Raw genomic sequence first — 23619 nt, forward strand, 5'->3', positions numbered from 1 at the left:
CAGATTATCTTCATGAATATGCAGTTGTGGATATTTTTTAAGATATTTTTTTTCCCCTCCCTTGGATATTTTACTTCAGTTTATTGTCTGAGACACCAGAAGCTGATGTTTTTCCAAGAGGATCACAGCTCTTGTGTGTGGGATAATCCCACACTGAACTTGTTACCGAAAAAGCCGTTTTGGCTTTACAAACTCAGTGTTCATTATGCTCTTTCCTAATAGAGGAAAAACTTTTAATAATGTCTTCCAGAGCATGACAGAACTTACAACAGGCTTGTGTTGTGGGGTTTGTGGTTTTGGTCTGAGGAGTTTTGTGGGGCAATTTAAGAAGTCCATAATCACGAAGTTTGATTAAATGGATTTGCTATGAAAAACTCCATTGGGGAAGTTACGCACACTGCAAGTAACCAAATGTCATGTGATAGAATGATAAAGATTAATGTGAAAATCTGTACTTGGTTTGATCTGAATTATTGATACCTCTTGTATTATTTTCACTTACATCTTTTCTGTACAGAGTTGTCCCATCATACTTCTGCTCTTTATAACAACTCAGACAGTATCTGAGTATTTTTCATTGCAAATGAAAGGCTATACCCCATTTCGTCCACATGGAACAATTGCCTGATGAGTGATCACCTATACCCAAAGCTGTGCAGGGGCACCTATTTCTTAATAACTCAATGTGCAGACTATCTTCAGCGGATACTGAACTGTCAGATTTGTCAAGTTTAGGTGGTGACCTAAGGCTTTACATGGTCAATGAGAATATTTTCTCCTTTTTTGCAACACTTGGTAAAGTGAGTCAAAGTATCAAGGCAGTGCATAGAAAACAAGAATCTGGTGGAACAGGCATGGTTCTGCATTAACTGGCATAAGCTGAGATAGGGAGGGTGATGGTCAATGTCACCTTCACTTTCCCCTACTTGACAGGCTTGCCAGGTTTTGACTTGACACTAGAACTAAAGTAACACTCCAAGGAGACTTGATGCCAGCTGGGAGTAGGCAGTTGCAATGTAGGTAAACTGTTTTCCTCCAGATTTTGTCACACCAGTTCTAGGAATTCCCCTGGATCTCACAGCACCAGAAGCAGTCTTGTTTTTGAGAGGGACATTTACAGCCATCCAGTGATGATTCGCTAGCAAGTACCTATTGGCATACCTGGTGTTGCCCCTGGCAATGAATGTTGGGATTCTGTCACACAGAAGTGCCTCAGTAACGGGTGAATAGTTTTGTGCTGTGTTAGTGAATTCAACACCTTCAGCAGAGGGAAGAGGGGTGGGATGACTCCTGGGCAGTAGGGAGCACAGTCAGTCTGAGTTGGGTTGCCTCACACAACAGACTGGGGCTTGCTGGCTCAGCAAGCTGTTCATAGTTTCTGCCTGGCTCTGCACATGAGTAATTTCTCATTTTAGCCATGCGCTTTGCTTGTAGAAACAAATGACTGCATGTGTTGGCAAATGGATAACTTCATGGTGGTTTTCATGCAAAGTGTTGTTTTTGTCAGGGAGCTATTAGCTAGCCCAATAGCTGAGGGAAGGATTGGGCCCTATTATTTCAGTAAGATGAAACTATGAAGCTGAAGGCTTCCTAGTTTCCTAGTGTTTCACACTGAAATAGAGCAGTGCTGCACGGTAACAAACAGTGTAACTGGATAGACAACTAGAAAGAATTTGCGTGTTCTGACTTGTGTTGCTTCAGGCTATCAGAACTGTTTTCTCTTAAATCTTTAAGAATCCTTCTGAAAGCATGCATCTCCCTTGAGAGAAAAACCTATGTTCTTGAAACATGTAGTTATAACATTTTAAAAAGCATTCCCAAGTTAAGCTAAAGAGATCTTGCTAACACAACGTGAACCAAAGCTGTAACAGTATTGTTCACACTTGATTGAATCAATGGATCTTCAGCTGTTAAATAGTGCTTCCTGAGAATAAGGACAGTAGTGTGCATCTGTCACTGGGGATTTCAGGACCTAAACACCAAAGTCATGTTCAGTAAATGATTTCTTCTCTCAGTAAGGTAGGGTAAACTGACTTCCAGATGCTATCAGTGTAGAAAACCACTGTACTCATCACTGAGTGTTTGCTGGACACAGTAGAAAATTATGTTTTGATTTGTTACATTTCAAAAATAAAGTAGTAGGTACTTACTGAGTAAAAGTTAAAGTTCTTAGTGAAATCATCACCAGGCCACTCAGAAATAAGTCAGCTTGTGAGTTTAACAGTTCTATTTCTCCTCCATTTACTGTTTTTTAGAACTTGTTTGCATTTTTCTTCTTGCTTAGCTTGTAACTTTTCTTCATGACTTACATGAGAGGAGCCTTACTGCATGAGTGAGGCAGTACAGGTCTGCCTTTAGACCTGTAATTTGTTATTTGGAATAATATGTCATTCAGGCAGAGGATTTCTTTGCAAAGGAACACAAGCTCCTTCTCATTTGCAAGCTAGAAATACTTCTTCTGTAACTGTGGCAGCCTGACCAGGGGAGACCTGCTCAGGAACTGAATGCCAGTGTCCCATGTGACAGGCTAGAGCAACTACCATATGGCAGAAGGGCTCTGCCCCAGGTTTTGTCTTTTTGATTATCTGGCAGCACAGCAGATAATCAGTTGGCAACTGAATGCAGTGGGCAACTGAAAAACAAGATCCACTTAATACTAGAACAAAAGAAGTATTCAAATTTCTTTTCTGTTGAGGTATTTCACAGGGGAGATCTGATAGGGGGAGGGTTTTTTTCCTAGAAATCGAAATATTTCCTTTTGGAAAAGTTTTTGAGAAAGATCTGTAAAGGTGAAGCCTTTAATGTCTGTGTTCACAGAATCACAGGGTGGTTGAAGTTGGAAGGGAGCTCTTGAGACCATCTGGTCTGACCCCCCTTCTCAAAGCAGAGTCATCTAAGCAGGTTGCCCAGAAACATGTTCGCTCAGGTTTTGAATATCCATAGATAGAGACTCCACAACCTCTCTGGGCAGCCTGTGCCAGTGTCTGGCCACCCTTACAATAAAAAAGGATTTTGTTTTTCTTATGTTAGGTGAAATTTTCTGTATTTCAATTTGTGCCCATTGCCTCTTATCCTGTCAGTGAGCACTACTGAGAAGAGCCTGTCTCCCTCTTCTTCATTCCCTCCCACTGGGTATTTGTGCGTATTGATAAGATCCCCCTGAGCCTTTTCTTCTCCAGGCTGAACACTCCCAGGTCTCTGAGCCTTTCTTCACAGGAGAGATGCTCCAGTCACTTCACCCATCTTAGTGGTCTTTTGCTAGACTCTCTTCAGTATGTCCATATCTCGCTTGTACTGGGGAGCCCAGAACTGGACACAGCACTCCATGTGTGACCTCACCAATGCTGAGTAGAGGGGAAGGATCAGCACTCTTGACCTGCTGCAACACTTTATCTAATGCAGCCCAGGATACCATTAGCCTTCTTTGCCACAAGGGCACGTTGCTGGCTCATGTTCAACTTGGTGACCAGCAGGACCCTGAGGTCCTTTTCTGCAAAGCTGCTTTCCAACTCAGTGGCTCCCAGCATATACTGGTGCCTGGGGTTGTTCCTCCCCAGGTGCAGGATTTTTGCCCTTCCCTTTGTTGAACTTCATGAAGTCCTGTCGGCCCATTTCTCTAACCTGTCGAGGTCCCTCTGAATGTAACCCTCTGGTGTATCTGCCACTCCTCCGAGTTTTGTATCATCTGCAAACTTGCTAAGGGTGTGCTCTGCCCCATCATTCAGGTTGTTAATGACCCTTCCTAATCGGAGATAGCCTAGAACAAAGGCTACAGCACCCTGTCATTAAGGGCAGCAGACAAGGGTTGGTTAGAAGCTGCCTGAGCTACCCCTACTACAACCTCAGCCTTACCTGCCAGCAGCAAGTACCCTCAGGTTCCCAAGAGTCCCCTGGCGATCCCAGACAAAGTATCCAGATGCGCAAGAGCTCAAAGAAGCAAAGCCCAGAAACTGCTGCACAAAGGGCTGTGTCTGTTGGTTGCCTCTGTTAGATGCACTCTCATATAATATGTATATAGCATATATCATAGCACATAAACATCTACACAATTCTTGATATTGTAAGGGCTGCAGAAAAAAAGACAAATTGAGTTTTTCTCAATGCATAAATATTGTGGGTCAAACTGATTGTGTAAGTTACCTAGTTGGATTGGTTTGGTTTAAGGACACGTGGGTCCCAGCTCTGTATGAAAGTTTACAGATAAGCCGGTCTGGGGTGGAAGTCATCATCTTGTTCTAGAACTGAAAGACTGCAAATGGCTCAGCTGTGCTTCTATAGCTCTACAATTAGTACAATTTACCTTAGGCTGGGATTTAAAGAGATGTGGGGAATAGATCCAAAGCCCATTGCTATGAAGAGAAAGTTTTGTTCTGACAACTGACTCCCACTCTCCAAGCACTTGTCACTTGTGCAGGTGCTCATGGGGTGCCTCCTGGAGCTACACAGCTGAGCGACAGGGCAGAACAACTAACCCCATGTAAAGGGGGATTTTTCTGCCAGGTTAATGAACTGGATTAGCTCATGGAAGAGCCTGAGCTTTATGCTGCAGGAAAGGAGGAAGGAGCCATAAGACCGTGAGGGACCAAGGAAAGGAGGGAGGTGACAAAAGATACATTTACTGGGAAAAAAGACAAGAGAAAGGGAAGGGGCCCCAGTCCAGAGAGCTCAGATTTCTAAGTCTGTGCCTGGATCCTAATGGCTGTCTAAAAGCTAACACTTTTTAATCAAGACAAGAGGACTGGGTGACTTGTTGAGCCACTGAATCAAGTCTCCCACTATTACAGGCAACCAGCCCTTATAAGCCTTTTAACAAACTGATCAAGGGCCAGTGTTAAGAACCAGTTACTCACCTGTTACAAACAACAGCCTGTCCCCATCCCCCTGACAATTTCTAAATTAATTTTGCAACTACTGTAACAAAACAGTAGTAGAGTGTAAGAGTCAATTGTTTTGTATTAACTTTCTTACGATCTTTCTGTGGGTTGACTTGGAATCTATTTTTCAAAAGAATCTGCCTTTTTGGAAGACTGTTTAATTTGATTACATGGCAAGTTTTGGGGTGTTTTGTTTATTTTTTTAGTTTAAGTTGCTAACTTCAACTATTTTGACAGGGCGCACATTTCCAACACATCCGTACTTCTCAGCACAGCTGGGAGCTGGGCAGCTGTCACTCTACAATATTTTGAAGGCCTATTCACTTCTGGACCAGGAAGTAGGATATTGCCAGGGCCTTAGTTTTGTAGCGGGAGTTTTACTACTTCATATGAGTGAAGAAGATGCTTTTAAAATGCTAAAGTTTCTCATGTTTGACATGGGCCTGAGAAAACAATATCGTCCTGACATGACAATTTTACAGGTATGGTTTCAATTTTTCTAATGAAAGAATGATAATGTTAAATCATAAGAATGCAATATAGATAACTATCAAAATCTGGACTTGAACTTAAATTCCGTTCTCCGAAATGGAGTAGGATAATCTGGGAAACGAATACATCATCTTAAATGCACTAGTTTCAAATAAAAAGACTACTGGGGAAATCATGAAAACTGTATATAGGAAGAATTCTATTTGTGTTGAATGAGGTTCAAATGACCCTGCACATGAGCCTGTCCTAGGCTCACAGGTGACCCATCCTGGGTCTTTTAGGTGGCTTCTGAGTAGTTCTTTTCTTCACACCATTCTGTCCAAACATCAACTGACAAATATCTCTCACTGTTTCTAATAAGAGTGTGAAGAATCAACTTTGCTACTGTGAGTGTTAAAACATGTTTACCTCTAGTCTCTTTGTTCTTATTCCGTGCAGATCCAGATGTATCAACTGTCTCGACTTCTTCATGACTACCATCGAGATCTCTATAACCACTTAGAGGAACATGAGATCGGCCCCAGCCTCTATGCTGCTCCCTGGTTTCTCACCATGTTTGCCTCTCAGTTTCCTCTCGGATTTGTAGCTAGAGTGTTTGGTAATTCTTCATAAAACTTCTATCTGTTCTTTCTGAAGTCTTATATTTGGAATGCTGTTATTAGGAACAACATTATTATCCAGCCTGTTTCAGACACCCAGGAGAAATATTTTACTACTGATGAACAGAAGAACAACAGAGATCATCTTATGGAGCATGTAGTATTTACAGTAAAATGGAAAGAGAGAGGAGGAAAGCATGTGACAGTCCCAAACTGTCCTGTCTTTTCATCCTCATTGTTGCCTTCTCCCACCCTATAACCACTAAGATGTAAAATTTGATGCCATGAAGGCATGGTGTTATGACAATGGCACTTAAACACCGACAATTAGTTTCAAGCTGAAAAGAAATGTAACAAAAGCATCATATGAGAAATATATCATTTATTCCATTGTCATTGTCTCCAACAGTGTCAATGAAAAATTATGTTGAGGGTTATGTTTTTAAAACATACACATAGATGGCCCTTGCAGTTTAATCATGGATTTACAGAAACACAGGGCTTTTAAACTAGTGTTTCTTATTCTTACAATTTTAGCCTAACTGATAATCTCACTTTCCAAAAATGTTTGGAACCATATGGGGTTTAGGCTCTAAAGTCACACCTGTTACCTATTTTTAGAATCTACAGAAGTAAAGTTCTCTTTTTTTAATTAAATTCCAATTAAGAATTTACCTTGATGCTGTCTTATGGATGTATATTTCATAGATTAATTATTTGGTAGTTGAGAATATGCTTTATTTCCTTTTGAGTTATTTGTTTTTCAATTTCTTTATGTGGTACTGGATCATCCACAATGAACAGGGTGGATTGGAGCTTTCCCACCGATTCCTCTCATCTAATGAGAAACTATTTTCACTTTCCTTACTCAGTCTCATTTAAGAGATATAATGAAGCAATTATTTATTAGGGTATTAATATTGATGCTTTCCTGACTTAAGAAATTATAGTCTCATCTACCACAATAACAAATAATGAATATAGATTCCAGAAAGAACCAAGAAGAATCCTGTCCTGTTTCTGTTTAACGACACGCTAAAAGTAGCACTAGAAGAAATCACAGTGAAAAGGATGGTGTACAGCTAAGTAGAACTACATGTCCTGAGACTAGCATCTTAACACCAGGGAAAACAGCATATTTTTTTCCTGGAACAGTTCAAAGTAGACTAACGTACATCAACAAGTATCTAGCTGACAGTAACAATCTGTAGGAATTAAGTGCTGTATGTGAGTGTTGTATACTGAGTTTATAATCAGTTCATCTTTCAATTATTCTTAATCATTCATAGTATTGTACATGATAAGAAGAGTCTTTGAATTGGGCAATTGACTGCAGTGAGGGTATAAAAGTGCCTTGTGTATCCAGTGTATTTGGATTTCTGCTTTAATACACAGATTAGTATTTTATCTGTCATTTGAGGATTGTAGGGTTTTAGAAAGCAAAGATTTTACATTAGAATAGAAGGCATAGATACATGATCTTCACATGACTGATTTTTAGGTCAAGAACAGGAAGGCATGCATGACTGAAACTGTCACCTCTTAAAAATCTCTGATGTTTTTTAGAGAGAAAGTCCACCATGACCAACACTTTCAGTTTTTAATGTTTCAAAGTATTTTAGTAATTTCCTTAAAATGGTGTTTACTGGAACTGTGTAAGTCGAACGGTGGACATTCTTTTACATTAGAAAGTAAAATCTCATCTTCACCCATGCTAAAGACTCAGTAACACAACTATAAGCCTAAAAAAGGCTAGAACTGTCACTTTGCTAGTGACTGTCATTAGCAGCGTGGCAAGTTATGATCCAATCAGTTCTGATCTTTGTGTTCACACACTTTTGCAGAACATACGTACATTTCCATTGCTCACTTATTAGAACTGTTGGGACGAAAGAATGTTACCTTTTAATGTTGAAGTAACTGATCTATAGGTTACTAAGACTGTAAGATTGCACTGCTGTTTTCTAACATGGCATTTCTGAAGCCCCACTGCTATTTAATAATATAATTGTTACAGACCACTTCCTTTAGATTTCCATAGAGTGTACTTTTTGCAAGCATCTTACAAGCAGCATGTAAAAAAAGTGGGCTAGAATGAGATTAACCCAAAGACTGTTTTATAAGTCAAATAACAAAACTCCTTTTAACTTTTTAATTATCTGTCCAAACTTTCAACACTTCTACTGAGCAGGATCTAATGAAAGTACAGTGTTAACAAAGATGTCTTCTTTAATACCCCTATTTATTTATTAATGGAGGAAACTTGGTAGAATAGTGTTTGTTTCAAGATTGTAGATAAAACTTGTTTTTTTTAAATACTCTAGGCTGCCAGTCATGCTGACATTAATTTGGGTACCTTCACTGTACTGTCGTTGGCTGGCAGCCCACTTAACGGGAAGTGTGGGGAGTGGATAACAAACAGGTCTTTGTTAAGTACTTGCTGTTTTAAATGAGAGAGGGATTTCAGCCATATATTACCAGCTCAGCTCATACAGACATTCATTAACAACTTATAGGTCACCTTGAATTAATCTGCATGTTTTTATGGGGCAGGTGCTGAATCATAAATAAGCGGTTTTTTCACTTTGTGTCTCCTAGCTGTTCTTCAGCATTCTCTGTCCTAATATAGAGCTTCTCCTATAAAGAATTTCCCATAGTTCTCAGTTTCAATAGAGAATTGAGGCAGATACCTGCTCTGTCACCACCTTTCGTTCCTGCCTTTGGACTTCACATTGAATCAGAGTTGAAAAACTTTATACCGCTTTTAGGACAAATGGCAGCAAAGTGTAAGATTTATGGTTAGTTATTACTTGTATTTTCTTTCTCAGAGAGAAAGAGAGAGAAGTGAAATGAGCTATTGCTTCAACATTACAGGCAAAAGAGCACAAGGGGGAATTTCATTCTGATACAAATTTGGAAAGAGAGGTTGCTTTAACTACGAAAGGTAGTTAGCCAGTGTTTTCATATTTTCTTCTCCACTACATCAGAGATACCTGTGGTTTTGTTAGTAGTTGTTTCCCTTACTGTGTGGGGGTTTTTTCCTCTCTCTTTATTCTTCTTTCTTTTTTTTTTTTTTTTTTTGATCATTAAGACATACTATTTATTTGGTGTCATTGTGCTTCTTTGTATTTGAAGCTGTGAATAAATTCACAATCACTTACAAAGAAGGGAAGGAACAAGAGAGAAGCCCTTTACAAATAAAAATGTATTTAGGAAGTATGGAATAAAAACACAGTATATTCTCTCCCCTTTCCACCTCCATCAGTAATGTTTCACGTGTTAGATGCTTTTGGCTGTAGTAAGTTCCTCAATAAAACCAGGGGCAGATTCCGAATTACAGTAGCAGGAAAGTCAAATTCAGGGCAATGCTGTTTATACTGTGGACAGATGGGTTTGTGAAGATGCGTTTCTTGTCAGATGCTTTCATTGCAGTCTTCTGTTTCTTTCCTCTATAAAGACATAGGCAATTTGTAAAGGAAAAGAAAAGAAAGGAAGTTGCACTGAACGGTCACTATATACTGTGGTTTCAGTGTGCTTGAATGTATGCCAGGTGCTGTCATTGCAGGGCCACCTGCAATATTAACACTTAAGCTGTATTACTAAGATTTCAGATACTTATGTTAATATTCTAATAACTACATTAATAAGTTGTTGAGACATACTAAAAATAAGGACATACACGTGAAACTTGAGGCTCCTGGAAAGTGCACGTTTAGCCTCATGCACTCAAAGTTGTATTAACTGAGATTTTGTAGCTTTCTCCACTAAATGAGAGAAAAACAACTTCACATCTTTGTCTGTGTCTTCAGGAGTAGTTTTTGTCTGTTGGATTAGGATTTTAAATGGGATTAGAATTCTATTCAAATTCAGATTTCCATGAACATCTCAAAAGAAAAAAGCCCAGAAACTGTTACATGCACAAAAAGTGGCAACATTGATAAACTTGACTATGTGGTTTATTGTGTACTTAGCTTAAATTTGAATTGGATTTTTATGGATGAAAACTCACTAAAATTAATAATTGATTGTTTCACAGTAATAATCTTGATCCTACAAAACTTCTAAAGCCATAGTCACAGTAACAAAAGCACGTGTCTGGCACAGTATATCTAGCCTCCAGATTGCTCCTGTGAGAAGTAGTTGTCCTTGGACATTTCACTGTTTTAATATTCTTGTCAAAAGATGTGCTTGCTTGATATACTTTGTTTTTCCTTTATTTTTACAGATATGCTCTTTCTTCAAGGATCGGAGGCTATATTTAAAGTGGCTTTAAGCCTTTTGGGAAGCCACAAGCCCTTGATTCTGCAGCATGAGAACCTAGAAACTATTGTTGATTTTATTAAAAGCACTCTCCCCAACTTGGGTTTGGTACAGATGGAAAAGACCATTAGTCAGGTATGAAATAATATGAGCATATGAGTAGTATGCAAAAGAATGCTCTTTTTAACAAGTTCCTGACAGAAAAACCACAACAGTGTATTGTGTTACTTCAAGCTGAGAATTCTGTTATTGTAGTTCTGAAGATGTCGAAAACTTTTGGAAGCATATGACTTGTATAGTACCTCTTTATTCATACATCTACATGTTGGTTATGGTCATTTTATGAAGCCTTTAATGAAAATGTGTTTACGTGGGATTTTTTTGAAGTGTACAACACTTTGTTACTGACAGCAATATTACAGACCAAATGCAGTGCATTCCACAAAAAAAGCCTTCTGAGTTTTTCTGTCTCCAAGGAATCTTGCTCTTGAAGTCTCATTTCAGAAGCAAAAATTGACTTGCAAGAGCCTCGCAAGTGTTGACCTTAATGAAATTAGAAGCCTGCTTATGCTGACTTTGTCTATACTGGCTTTTATGGTGCTGGTTCAGTGTGTTACAACAGTGCCTTTGTATTTCTGCTAGGAGTACATGGGCAGTGCAGTCTCTTGCAGTGAGCAGTGCCTCTAGACAGCAAAAACTGGGAATCCTTGATACACTTTTTTTAAATGACAGAGAAGAAAATGATGCAATATTGCTAAGCTAGCAGAAGGCTCCAGACAGTAACTATGGAATTTGAAAAAATTGCAGATTATTGCAGTTAAGGCTTGCTGTTTAGAAACCCTGTTACACTTGTCATCTAATTTGCAGCTGGCAAATAGAAGACAGGTTTTAGCCTGTTTTCCGAAGGCCTTTTGTGGTCCAAAACATGGGGGTGTACTGTGCAGAACTGCAAAAGCCTGCCACTCACCAAGAGCTGCAGGAGATCTGCAAAGCCTGTGGCTTGGTAAAGAAAGCAGGCAGCAGTGCAGCACACTGCAGAGTGCTTGCCGAGGGGCTCCCTCCTGATCCCTGGCAGCAAAGCTTCCACGGGACATATGCTTGAATTAGGATCATAAAAATTGCTTCTAGTGCTTACTACTAGAGGAAGGAGGGGAAAACTAGAAAGGCTGTGCAAGGGGAAGGAAATCATGCGATTTCTAGGGGCCAAAGGGGATTGTATGTTCTCTGCCAGGCTGAAAGCCTGGAGTGCGCAGTTCTGCAGAGACTTGCAGTGCTTAGGTGACCTGCAGAAAACTATTGGCTTTGAGCAGAAGGAGCAGGAGATACTCTGTTTAGGTAGCTCTGATTGCTCTAAATTTTAAGTGGGCAGGTAAAGGTGAGTTGAAGGGAGAGCAGTTACCCCTCTTTGATCAGGGCTGTGTTTGAAGAGAGCAGCTGTTTGACCAGACCTGCAGTCCATACACAGCTCCTGGGCTAATACCCAGGATAATAGGGCTAATACCCTAATACCCATCCTCCTCACACCTTCTGCAGCGTGGCCTTTGGTTTACATGCCCCAACGTGCTTTCAGTTAGCTAGTTTTCAAGTCAAGCTTTTGATTTGCCTCATGTCTCCCCCCTTTCAGATTTGATACTCTGGGTATGACAGCAGGTGTATCCCTCCCTTCTCAAGAGCATAGAGGCTAGAAGTGTCAGAGGTTATGGGAGGAACTAGCATTCTGCCCCGCTGAATTGCACCGTTTGTTCTACTGAAAATTCAACAGTGTGTGTTCTCCAGAGATGTTCAGATCTACAGAAAATGAAAGTTCCATATGTGTAACCAAGCTCAACTTAAAATTGTATTTCAGCCGTCTGTACTTAGATGCTCAGTATGTGTATTTCTGCTGCTGTACAACTATGAGAGAATTTTTAATAGCATATATAACAGGTGTAGAAAACATTTCGTAAACTGATGTTTTCTTCATCTATAACCAACAGTTAAAGTTTTGTAGATGAAGTGGATAAAATAGGAAATAATTCTTGTTGTTTCAGCAGGTATTTAAGAAAGGATTTTGATACTTGACTCGTTTCCAAAAGGAATAAAGTACAGGAGATCTAAAAATAAAAATAATCCTTGAACTTCTATTCTTGGGGTATTTTCTAGATGCATTTTTAAATCAACTTTTGTTCCTACTGTGTTCTGTGATTGACACACTTGTCTTTTTAATTTAGCACCTTCTTCACTGCTTTCAGAGGAGATAACTAGCTCAGGGACATTCAAGTCATATTTCCTGAATAATTTGAAGGCAGATATTTGACAAAAACCTAGAAAAAGGAAAATACAATAGCAGTTCTTTCCTTTGGGTCACTCTGCACCTCAATTTATATATCTGCTTTTAAAATAAAAGGTTTTCTTAATATTCATGTATAAGACTGAGCACTGATTTCAGTGATTAATAGTTAACAATAATAGAAATCTGCTTTGACATTACATAATGTTTCCATTAAGTGTATTAGTGTAAGGATAGATTATTTAATTTTCTTTCAGGCTCTAGGAGTACCATAGAATCATAAATAAATTTAGCAATGTTTACTGGTTTTCATTTAAAGCTTTCATTCTACTTAGCCTTACACCTGTACATGTGGCGCATGGGCTTGGACCACAGTTTTCTAAAGTCACATCTAATCTGAGTATGTCTAGGAGGGTTTATGCCAAACTGAGATGCATTCAATTTGAAATCTAAAACGGGGAATAGCCTACAAAGTCCACACTTCTTGAAAATTTTAGTGTAAGTGATTTTGCTGAAATCAGGTAGCAAATCAGTAGCAACGTTTTTAAGTAGATCCAGTGCCAATGTATTGCACTCTACTGCCTCAATCTTGCCACTTCCAGAGTAGGAAAGGAAATTAAGTCCTTTTTTTTGTATGCAGTGATTTGATATCCAAGTCTAGATCCATAGATTTTAAAGCACTGAATGAGCTATGGTTTTGATCTGCACAGCACTCAATAATATTTTTATATACAACAGGTGTTTGAAATGGATATTGCCAAGCAGTTGCAAGCTTATGAAGTTGAATACCATGTGCTTCAGGATGAGCTTATAGATTCCTCTTTAAATGACAATCAGAGACTGGATAAATTAGAAAAGGCAAACAGCAGCTTGCGCAAACAAAACTTTGATCTCCTGGAAGAACTGCAGGTACAATTTCTATTTTGTATTGAATTAACATTCTAATTTATCCACCTTTTCAGAAGGGACTGTCCTACACCAAGGCACAGGAGAAACTGGTGTTTGCTCTAGTGACTTTAAAGTGTAGCCACTTGCAATTTTATTTAGTTTAGCCTTTAAATGCGGAAGAAATTCTGAGAGGGGGTGGATAGAGCATATGCTTGCAATTAGTGAAAAGTTGATTCATCACACTGTCTCTTCTCTTGTAATTAAAATCATAGCTGTAGAAAATGACTAAAATTACACATAGTGCTTTCTCAACTTCATTTTTACATTTTCAGACAGTGCTTTATTACAGCAGGGATACTAGCCTACCACGAATGGGAGAACTAATACCAGTGTCACAATTGAGAGATACATCAGATATGGGATACATTGTCTATAAAGACATACTCTTTAGTACAAGGGGTTTTTTTAACTGTTATCCAGATTGTTTAGACAATATGTGAAATAATAACTTGTAATATATGGTTGGTGCCTGTTCAGTCTGCAGCTTTTTCAGAGGTAGTAATCCTGGTCTCTGTAGGTGTTATTCTTTGCTTAACTGTTCAAGAAGTCAGCTTTCTGGCTGCTTTATAACAGGACATTCATAATAAAACTTTTGACTATACATTTAGTTTGATGGAGAAAGGGACTTCAAAGATAAGAAGCAGACATTTCAAGCCTCTTGATTACTGTTAAAGACATAGACTTTGTCAGATAATGGGTGAGGGAAGGAGTTCAGGTTTCTTAGCCATTGGTCCTGTATCATGACTAAAGCTAGCCAACTGTGCACACTTAGATTGCCTCTCCTAACAGAAATTTGCTTAAGCTGTAAATTCTGATCCTGTGAGATCTGAACCTGTTTCAGGTTCTAAGATGAGTCTTAGAGAAGTCAGAAGAAGAGATACTCCTCTGCAAGATATTTTCATAAAGCTCCAGGCACATGGGCAAGGAAACTGTTGAATATAGCATGGGGGAGAGGGATTTCTGGGATGTGATTCAAGATGTGATGTCCTATAGATACCTGTATCAGGGGATCTTCCACCCTCTCCTGCCCTTAAAGTCTCTGCAGCCCTTAATGGTATTTAACGAAGATCACCTCCACCTGAGTGCTGGCAAGTCAGCACCTAGTATCATAGTGGGGAACTTAACTGCCTGTAGTGTTGGAGCTATCCCTTTGTCTTGGAGGTGGGCTTCATCAGTCTTCATTTCCCATAGTGAAAGGTGACCCATTGCTGATGAGAGGAAAATGCATCACCAAACAATGTGGGTCATAGTTTATTAGTATTTTGCCCCCAAAGGCTGAACTTTTCAACCTACCATAACTGCATGAAAGGCAGTGAGCTCATCAGAAAGGCAGATACTTTCCTTGGAGTCAGGACCATCCAGTGCTCTTGTCTCCAAATGTTATCCAGTGCTGAAACTTCCAAACAGATCTCTGTTTTTGTCAAAGTACCTCAGCTACAGCTCTCGCATGATGAGTTTGAACGATCTAATACTTTGTTTCACTATGAAGTAGAATGCTCATATGTGCGGCCTTTTGAAGGAGAATTTTTGAAATTTTTCAAGATGTGTTGCCCGTTTGCGTATTGCACTAAATCCCCTCCTCCCCCTTTGCCTCCAAATCTGGCATTTGTCAGACTCAATGTCAAGGTGAAATGAGGATGCAGCTGGGTTGTCTTTATGGCATTCAACAAATATGGCTGGCCAAAAATGTCTCCCAACTGACCCATACAGAGGCTTCTCTTAACCTGCAGTTCTTTGGTATATAATTTGCAGATTTAGTAACTTTCTAATTTCATTACTTCACATTATATTCTGAGTGTAATTGTGAACTAATCAAAGCAATCAAGTTGAGAGAGGGAAGTTTCTTGTTATAAGCAAAGCATAGTTGTAGTCTAAAGTACACAGAATAACATTCATACCTGCATTTACCTTTGCAATTTTTCATCATTTGGAAAGTATTTTATATGTATTAATGTATCTCAAAAAATAGTTTAAAGTTGATTTCAGTTATTAATGGATTTCCTTTTTTTTTTTTTTTTCCCCTCCTTTCTCCCCCTCCTCTTTCTTTCTTTGAAAGGTGGCTAATGGAAAGATCCAAAACCTTGAAGCCACAGTAGAGCTTTTATTGACCAATGAAGACAAATTGAAACAGTCCATTGTCACTCTTGAGCAGGAGCGAGCGGCTTTGCTGAAAGCAGTGGAAGAGATGCGGAAAAAGATTGGTGATACAGATGGGAAGCCTCTACTTACTAGACAAGAACACATGGATGCTGACTGACATTCACCGTTGTAACAGAGCAGAGAAGCCGAGCGAGAAACAAAGGGAAGAACTGGGTCTTTTTGTCATGATCCATGGGCATTTGACATTGTCACCTTCATTGTACATGCCTTACTGTAGCGAAGCAAGATACGGGCATGGTGGCTTCCCATATCAGAGAAGCTGGTTTCTTGGGGAGAAGGCTCTTTCTTCTTACTATGTAGAAATACTATGAACAGTAAGATGCCACATAATAATAAACAGGAGAAACTTAATAGTGCGTGCAGTCATACGCAACAGACTGTAAAGATGTCATGGATTCTTCCGTAAGTGCTTCTAAACCTAAGTGCTTTGTGTTCGTCACATATTTTGTTTGTGTGTAGAATCACCACCATGTTAAATAGCACATCCTTTAGAAGGTCCTTTGAAGAAATATGGCAGTATAAAACCTTTGAATGGATGACTGCCCCATTGCAGCTATGTGGTGGTAATATCTACAGAGAGTTTTGTGATTGGACTCGAGATATTTTTGATGGTATAATTCCCCTACAGCTTGACTGGGTTCTGTTAATTATGTTGTTTACGCTTCAGAAAACAGCTTCCTGATGCTTGAAAGTGTCAATCCATTGGAATCCATAGAGCTGGACTTCATCATATGTAACTATGCATAATTGGGGGGTGGCCATCTTTTTTTATAAGTATGTTGTTTTAGTACATTTTTTTGTTTAACTACCATTAATTTAGTTATTGTTACTTGGCATTATCTGATAAACATATACTGTATATAGTAACTGCATTATGCTTAACTAAATACACTGACATTGGTTTGGTGAAGCCTGTGACTCTTGCAACATCATCCAAGGATTTCTATTCAGACTCTTCAAGTTTCATCTTATTTATTTCTGATCTGCTGTGTGATGTAGGACATCCTTTTGCTGGGAAACTCATGTCCGCTGTAATTTTTTTGTCCCTTTATTTGGTACTCTGTGCCCACCCATCCCCTGGGAAATGTTATTCTTCAAGACTTTTTCTGAAGTAGTGGAGGCCTTTTAGGAGCTTCAAGTTGTGCCAGATATGCTTAAACTGTTTTATAAAGGGTATGGCAGTTTGAATTAGGACACCAGTCTTTTTACAATGCCTCTTTCAAGTAAGATTACACATGTAAAAAAAAAAAAAAATTTCTCACTTTCCTTAATACAATGAAAGTAGTTTTCAGCCCAGTTAAAGCACCACTGCTACAAGTACGATAATATCCATGGATATCCAGTTTTTTAGGTTTGCTTCAGAATTAGGAATAGTGCCATAGTTTTGTTCAGACCCCAAGCACAGAGTTAATAGGCATCAGTGTTTTGTTATGTGGAGATTCACCCATGAGATGTGATTCTTTTTTTTTTATTCTTTTTTTTTTTTTTCTTAAATTGATGGGGTTTTTTAAATTTCAAAGCACACAGTTTTTTCTCTGACTGGCAATGTAGAAAAGGTTTTGTTTTGCTTTTTCTTTTTCTCATGCAAATACCCCTGACACTCTGCAGTTTTACTTTAATAGGAGAGCTGTAACACTCATCTACTGTGCAGAACAAATACCTCTATGTAGGTCAAAAAGAAAAAATTTTTTCTTCAATGTCTAGAAGCTTTGTTTGACTGTTGTGTCTTAAATATGCGTGGTTCTTGCAAGTCCACTGTATTCACTTAGTATTGAAATTCCAGATAAATCAGTTGTTATTAACCCATTTACCTCTTAGGCTTTTTTTTTCAATTTGGAAATCCGTATTGGAGCTCATGCTTCATGTTTAAAATTTTGTCATAATGGACCTCATACTGTTAGAGCACTCAGTAATGTTGCATTTTTACAGCATAGTGCCATAATTCATACACTGACTTTTTAACAAGAGCAATAAAAATAATAATAATCTATGCCTACATGAATAGTTGTACATTTTTTGACATTTAAAACCAAAAACAGTTGGTGGGGTGACAGTTCAGAACCATGTAAATTGAGACTTTCCCTGAAAGTACAGTACCATCTACAGTGGTTATTAATGAAAACTCTAAGTTCTCAGACTCTTCTAAACATGCTAAGTATCCAGCTGTGATCTTGGGACCTGCGTGCGGTGACTAAGGTGGAGTACATTCCACATGACTCCAGGGGTGCATTCCTTTTTGTGATGTTTTGCTTCTCTGCCAGTGTAAGTGGAAGACTACTTCTAGTCCAGAGCCTTTTACTGAGAATTTGTGTAATTCCAGAAGTGCCTTAAATGAGACCTAAAGTCACTGTTCTCAGAATGCACAAATGTGGTAAACATAACAAGCAAGTTTTTGCTTTTGTGGCTATATAGATGTGACTGCTTCATTGTACCAGGGAGTTGAATTTTCTGTGGGTACAAATGATTTTTCTATTTGTACATGTGCAAATTAATATAATTTTGTTAAAAATGTAAATGTCTGGCAAAGTGAGGGATCATGCCATCCGCTCGTCCAGGCTCTGAACATGAGTGAAATTGTTGATTCGAGTCTTTCTACTGCTTACACTGAAGCAGACATATGGTATGTTGCCTCAGTATGTCTCTTCCCATCCTGTGCTGATTTTTGTCACTAGGCCTCTCTGTTTCAAGGGGCCAAAGTGGAAGACTGTGGAAGAAGGTAATATCACTTACCCAGTTCCCAGCTTCAGAAAAGCTTGGGACTTTTCCCTTCAGAAGTATGCGAGAGAAGTAATAGAGCCCAGAGCTTGTCCCAGATACTTGCATCGTTCTCCAACTACACTCTGTAACTGAGCATCCTTAAGGATGTGTAAAATTAGATCTCCTGTTTTCTGAGTACCAGCAATTGTCACCACATACTGTATTCCATATGAACAATAATTTCTGAGTCAGAGAATGTTCTAAAAAACCCCCTGTGAATCCATACACTGGCCCTCAGCAGGAATTCTGAATGAACCACTCCTGGAAAATCCAAGTTGAAATAATCAGTGTTTTCTCCATCTCACTTTTACAGACAAAAATCCCAGGGAGTGATGCTTAGTTTTTGAAGAAAAGGAAAGACAGTGAAAAATGAATGAAGGAAGAAGTTCACTTGTATGTGCAACCTAGGCCTTCAAAGGTGCATGACAAAGGCAGCAAAGTCTGCAGTGTGAGTGTGCTAGTGAGTGACATAAATGCAGTAGTTGATAGAGAGATTAACCTGAAAGGTGGAAAGAACTAGTGCTGGCATGTGCCACAAGAAAAAGGCAGCTCCTCTAAAACCATAGCAGTGAACAGCACTGCTTAGCTGGAGGACCTGATGTGGTGTGCTGCAGTCACCCAGTTCTGGTTTGTTTTTTCCAGCTAGTGCAAGTGGTAGTTTGTGGTAGGTACTTCTGACTCGCTGTGCTTCTGGCTGACGTACTTTTATATTTTGCCCTGTTATCTATTTCCAGAGATCATTACTTAATATAGAATCTGAGAATGATGATACAGTGCCTATCATGTGGGAAGGTCAAAGCACTTTCATAAAGGTACATATTACAGGTCCTCCCTTGTTTAGAGTGCGAATTGAGTCACAAAGAAGTTCAATTACTTGCATCAAATCTTTCAGTTTCTCAGTGGTTGCTGGTACTGAAATCGAGGTCTTCTAAGTCGTGGTCACACTGTATTGCTGGTTATCTGAAAGATTGTTCCAGAAGGTCTGTAAAGTGTACTCAGTAGTCATGCAATGCTCTGCCGAATCAATGTAAAAGGGGAAGCGCAGTCGCTGGAACCATGTCTTTTCCTGACCACTGTACCTCCCTCCCAACAGTAACTCGCGGTCCTACTAAAACACATTGTCTCCTTACCAGGTACCTCCTCTGCAGATACCTAGCACCCTCCAGCTCATGGTTGATACGCTGGAGTAGGTGCACTGCCAGCAATCCTGAGTAGCAAGGACTGTAGTATAGCATCACCAGTCAGCCAATATTCCTGGAATTTTTTTCAAATTTAGTAATCTTTGATGAGAGTTGCCATTACTTAGGATGAAGTCATGAAACTACAGCTAGTAGGACTCTGAATGAAGGACAGTAATCTACACAGAGCAAAGAGGACAATGTAGCTTTTGAGCTCTTCCTCCACCATTCAGTGGAGCAAGGAACTGAATTAATTTTTTTTAAATTCAAGTCCACCACACTAGCTGCTGCAATTCCACCATAACAACACAGCCTAGTATGTCAACATGGCAGAGCACACCACCACTTCTTAGCCAAGTCAGCTGGGATAGTGTCAGTGTCCTCAGTGCATTCCCTTCTCTCCTGGGGGTTTGACTGCTTAATTAGATAATGCAACTTAGGTAATGCTTTGAGGCACTTCTGGCCTCCAGTGGCTTCTGGCCTCAATGCCTGCTGGCCTTGCAGCCATTCAAGAAAAAGCTGGAAGAAGCCAGGTGCTTCCCACGGTGCCACCATCTCTTAGGAGCTGTGTTTAAGCTGAGGCTCTTGTGCTTGGTCCCTGCCTGAGCTATGCTGCAGCCACACTTGCATCCGGCCATGTACCCTTGTTGATCCCTGACCTACGGACTTGGCTTTCTAGCTTGACCTCAGACCTGCCTCACCACCACAGCCTTGTCTGGTGACCTGGACTGTTGACCTGCCTTGCTTGTCCTTTTAGGGTATTGCAGGGCAGCTCCCTAGTCAGTAAGTTGCGCCCCTTGCCTGCCTGCCTGTCACCCTCCGCTCCTGGCTCACTTTCCCCTTCAGAGCAGCGCCTGCCCTTGCTGCTCCCCAACACACAGCCCCATGGCACAGCTCGAGTTACATGTCTGCATTGCTTCTGATTCCAGTGCTGGGCTGGTCAGAGCCTGTTTAGGTGTCTCTGCATGCCACTGCTTTTCATTGAGCAAGCAAGCCAGTTCTCTTAGAGTTTGCTTAGGGACCTCCAACACAATGGTTGCACTGTGTAAAAGGGCCCTTACTACTCTCCCATCTGTTTCAAAATAATGTGATCCCATTCTTTTCCACTTCAAACAGTGCACCATATTTGCATACTATGTTGATGACACCAAAAAAGTGCCTAAACTGAAAATAATACATTTTGACTACAGCTGCATGAATGCCATGATTGCTTGAGGCACCTTAGATCATTGTAAAGTATTTATACTGTGTCACACCCTGTGATGTGAAGTAATTTTTCTTTAACAGAGGTTTACTAGAACAGGTATGTAGGAGGGAGAAGAACACTGGCAGTCAAGCTAACCAGCAGGAGTGCAACTCAGGCATTGCCTTCGGAAGGCACAAGTGTGGCTTACACCCACTAAGTTTTACATAACCATAACCTAAATTAGGTTGGATCACTGGGTACTCATTTGCTCATGCAGCTGCCAGAAAGTGTTCCTTTCATCTAAACACACCTGAGGCTGCAAGAATTCAGTGCCTCAAAGTAGACCTTTTCAGCATAACCCAAAGCAAATCAGTAAATATTTCATTATGTAGAAGACACTACTTATTCTTTCGTATAAACAGATTTTTTTCTTCTGTCTAATTAATTGTATCATATATTTCCAAGGTGTTAGAAAAGCTTTGGGGCTATAGATGCTAGAAGATGATGAAACTCCTCTTACAGAGAGAGCAGATGATTAAAATGGACTCCGGAGAAGCTTGTGCTAGCTTCCTATCCCCGACTTCTCTCATGCAACACTTCAGAAACCCAAAGAGACTTTAGGGAATTTTCCTGACATTTCTAAAGTCTTACATTTCACAAGTAGAAATTGCTGCTACAGAAAGAGATGGAAGCAGGATTCTGCTTTTGATTAGGAGTAAAATGACCAACAAAGATGTTCTGACAACGGTCACACTGGTCCTAGGCTCAACTGGGTGCCTACTTCTTTCTGTCACTATCTAGCACTCTTCTGTAATACCTTTCCTTTTGTTAACATTTCACAGTAGACTGCTTGTCTACAAAGGAGATATAAATACATTTTTCATTTTCCAGCTAAAAGTAGAATATGATAATTACCTTTTGTATCTGTCTGTGCTTCTGTTACTAATGAGACAGCGAGTTTCCCTTTCTCACCAGTTATTTGCAAGTCAGTCTAATCAACATGGTCCTCAGGAAAGAGTCGTCTTGCTACAACTTGATTTGCCCTAGTTTTCTTGAAAGTGGGTTGGAGGTTTTTTTGACCTTTTAACTAGCATTTAAGAAGTTTTCAAGTTCTGTTTTCTCAGATTTTTTTTCATAAGCTATGACAGGATGAACAAATACTTATAACACTTCTATATAGGGTCTTTTTCCATGTTTCCAACACCTGATGCTTAGGATGTTGTTGGCTCTGTAGACAGGGAAATGTCTTGCAATTTCAAAGATTTGGAATTGCCAAGGCAACAGTTGACTCAAAGAGCGTGTTTACTCCGTGTATTAATTAAGATGAGCTGAGTAGCTTAAAGAATTGGCCACTGATTGGGACTTTGAGCTCATGAAGCCGTAGATTCTTGATGGCATTAGTGGTATATATGTCTCCCCAGCTCATTATTTGCAATTTTCTCTTAGGGCATGTCACAAAAAATCTGATCCCAAAACAAGCTAAACAAAAGCTGTAATGTGGTTGCTGTTTAATATTTAATGGCCTGCCACACCAATTGTGTCTAGGATTTTTTGGTAAGGAATATCAAATGGTGGTTTCAATGGTTAGAGACTGAGGTAACAGGCAGATACAGAGTAGCGGTGAACCTTGCAATTGACAAAGTAGCAATACAGTTAACAATTTGTAAGTTAGGAATAATTATAGAGCCTTGGAGTGCATTCTGTACAGTAAACTTGTCAAGAAAGTTGTTAATAAACATTATGCTCATTTTGAGAGAAGGAAAAACTAAGATGCTCATTAAAAATGGAAAGAGATGGACTGTCAAGAAGAGAATATGTAGAACTTGCCATGATAAAGCCATGATGTTTTCAAGACCTGCAGTAGGATGTCTAACATCCCATAAAGAAGTATGAGCGCAAATATCCATTGAACTGAGAGGCAGTACAAATCTGAGCATAGTGAAATAACCTGGATAAGCCTCAGAAAACCTTCAGAGGTTTTTGCAGTTCCTGATGGAGCTCACAGAGGCAGGCGTCAGTGCAAGCAAGGTTTCTCTTTCTTTTCAAACAGTGGAGAAATTCAAATAAGACCTGATCACATAACCTAGCCATCTGGTCAGCAAAGGTTGCTCCCTGCTAGAATGGAAAATAAAGGAAGATTTTTTAATACAAAAATATCCTCCAACAGTCTCTGGCATATCTCTGAGATACACTGATTTCTTCATGGTGCTGAGAACAAACTTCAATTTCAATAGTACCTAGAAACAACAATCAAATAACAATTTAAGTAGCGACTTCCAGCCGTGGACACTTACAATATGTAACCTTGCTGGAGCTGAAATAAAGACAGTCTGTGATGCTGGTCTACTATCGTAAGGCCCCTGTTTGAAACTTTTCTTGGTGATATCTGCCATCTACCTTACTTTTAACAAGAAAAAGTATTTATTCCCAAAATTTGTATTTTATTGTTTGACTGTCAAATTTGTGACCTTAACTTTGTTGTTTGGCATTAAGCTGCTAAACTACATCAACAGAGTAGAAAGATTGCTTTAATGCACTGACTTTGCAGGAAGACAATAAAAAGGGTGGTGAGACAGAACGTATGTAGGTGTTTTACCCTACCTGTACAGAAATCGTATCTGCAGAAACTGCAGGTGGCTCACTCGACTCCTGCAGGATTTAGTGGGATTATGTGATGGAGTTATATATACTTTAATGTCAGTAGTTATATATGCTAGTTATAAATGCTAGTTTAGTAGTTACAAATGCTAGTTTAGATATGCTGGCTAGTGTGAAAGTTGCCATTATCCATACTCTGGTAGCTGCCAAGCTCTGTATGGGGTAGGAAAAATAAGTCTGTGTTAGCCTAAATCAAGCATACATAAGCAGCATGTTCTATCCTCAGAACATCTTTAGG

General features: G+C 39.5%; 1 protein-coding gene across 11 annotated transcripts in view; it reads left to right on the top strand.

The window, feature by feature from the left end:
* TBC1D1 (TBC1 domain family member 1) overlaps positions 1-17598 on the top strand; it is a 114186-nt gene extending 96588 nt beyond the window's left edge. For all 11 annotated transcript variants that reach the window (XM_074865972.1, XM_074865970.1, XM_074865966.1 and 8 more), the window contains 5 exons: positions 5112-5356; positions 5805-5964; positions 10191-10360; positions 13233-13403; positions 15499-17598. In XM_074865972.1, coding sequence (XP_074722073.1) covers positions 5112-5356; positions 5805-5964; positions 10191-10360; positions 13233-13403; positions 15499-15699 — 947 coding nt within the window. In that variant the 3' untranslated portion in view covers positions 15700-17598. The remainder of the gene's footprint in view (positions 1-5111; positions 5357-5804; positions 5965-10190; positions 10361-13232; positions 13404-15498) is intronic.
* Positions 17599-23619: the final 6021 nt, after the last annotated feature.

This window comes from Strix uralensis, chromosome 4 (genome assembly GCF_047716275.1).
Source record: "Strix uralensis isolate ZFMK-TIS-50842 chromosome 4, bStrUra1, whole genome shotgun sequence".
In the NCBI taxonomy this organism is placed as follows: domain Eukaryota; kingdom Metazoa; phylum Chordata; class Aves; order Strigiformes; family Strigidae; genus Strix; species Strix uralensis.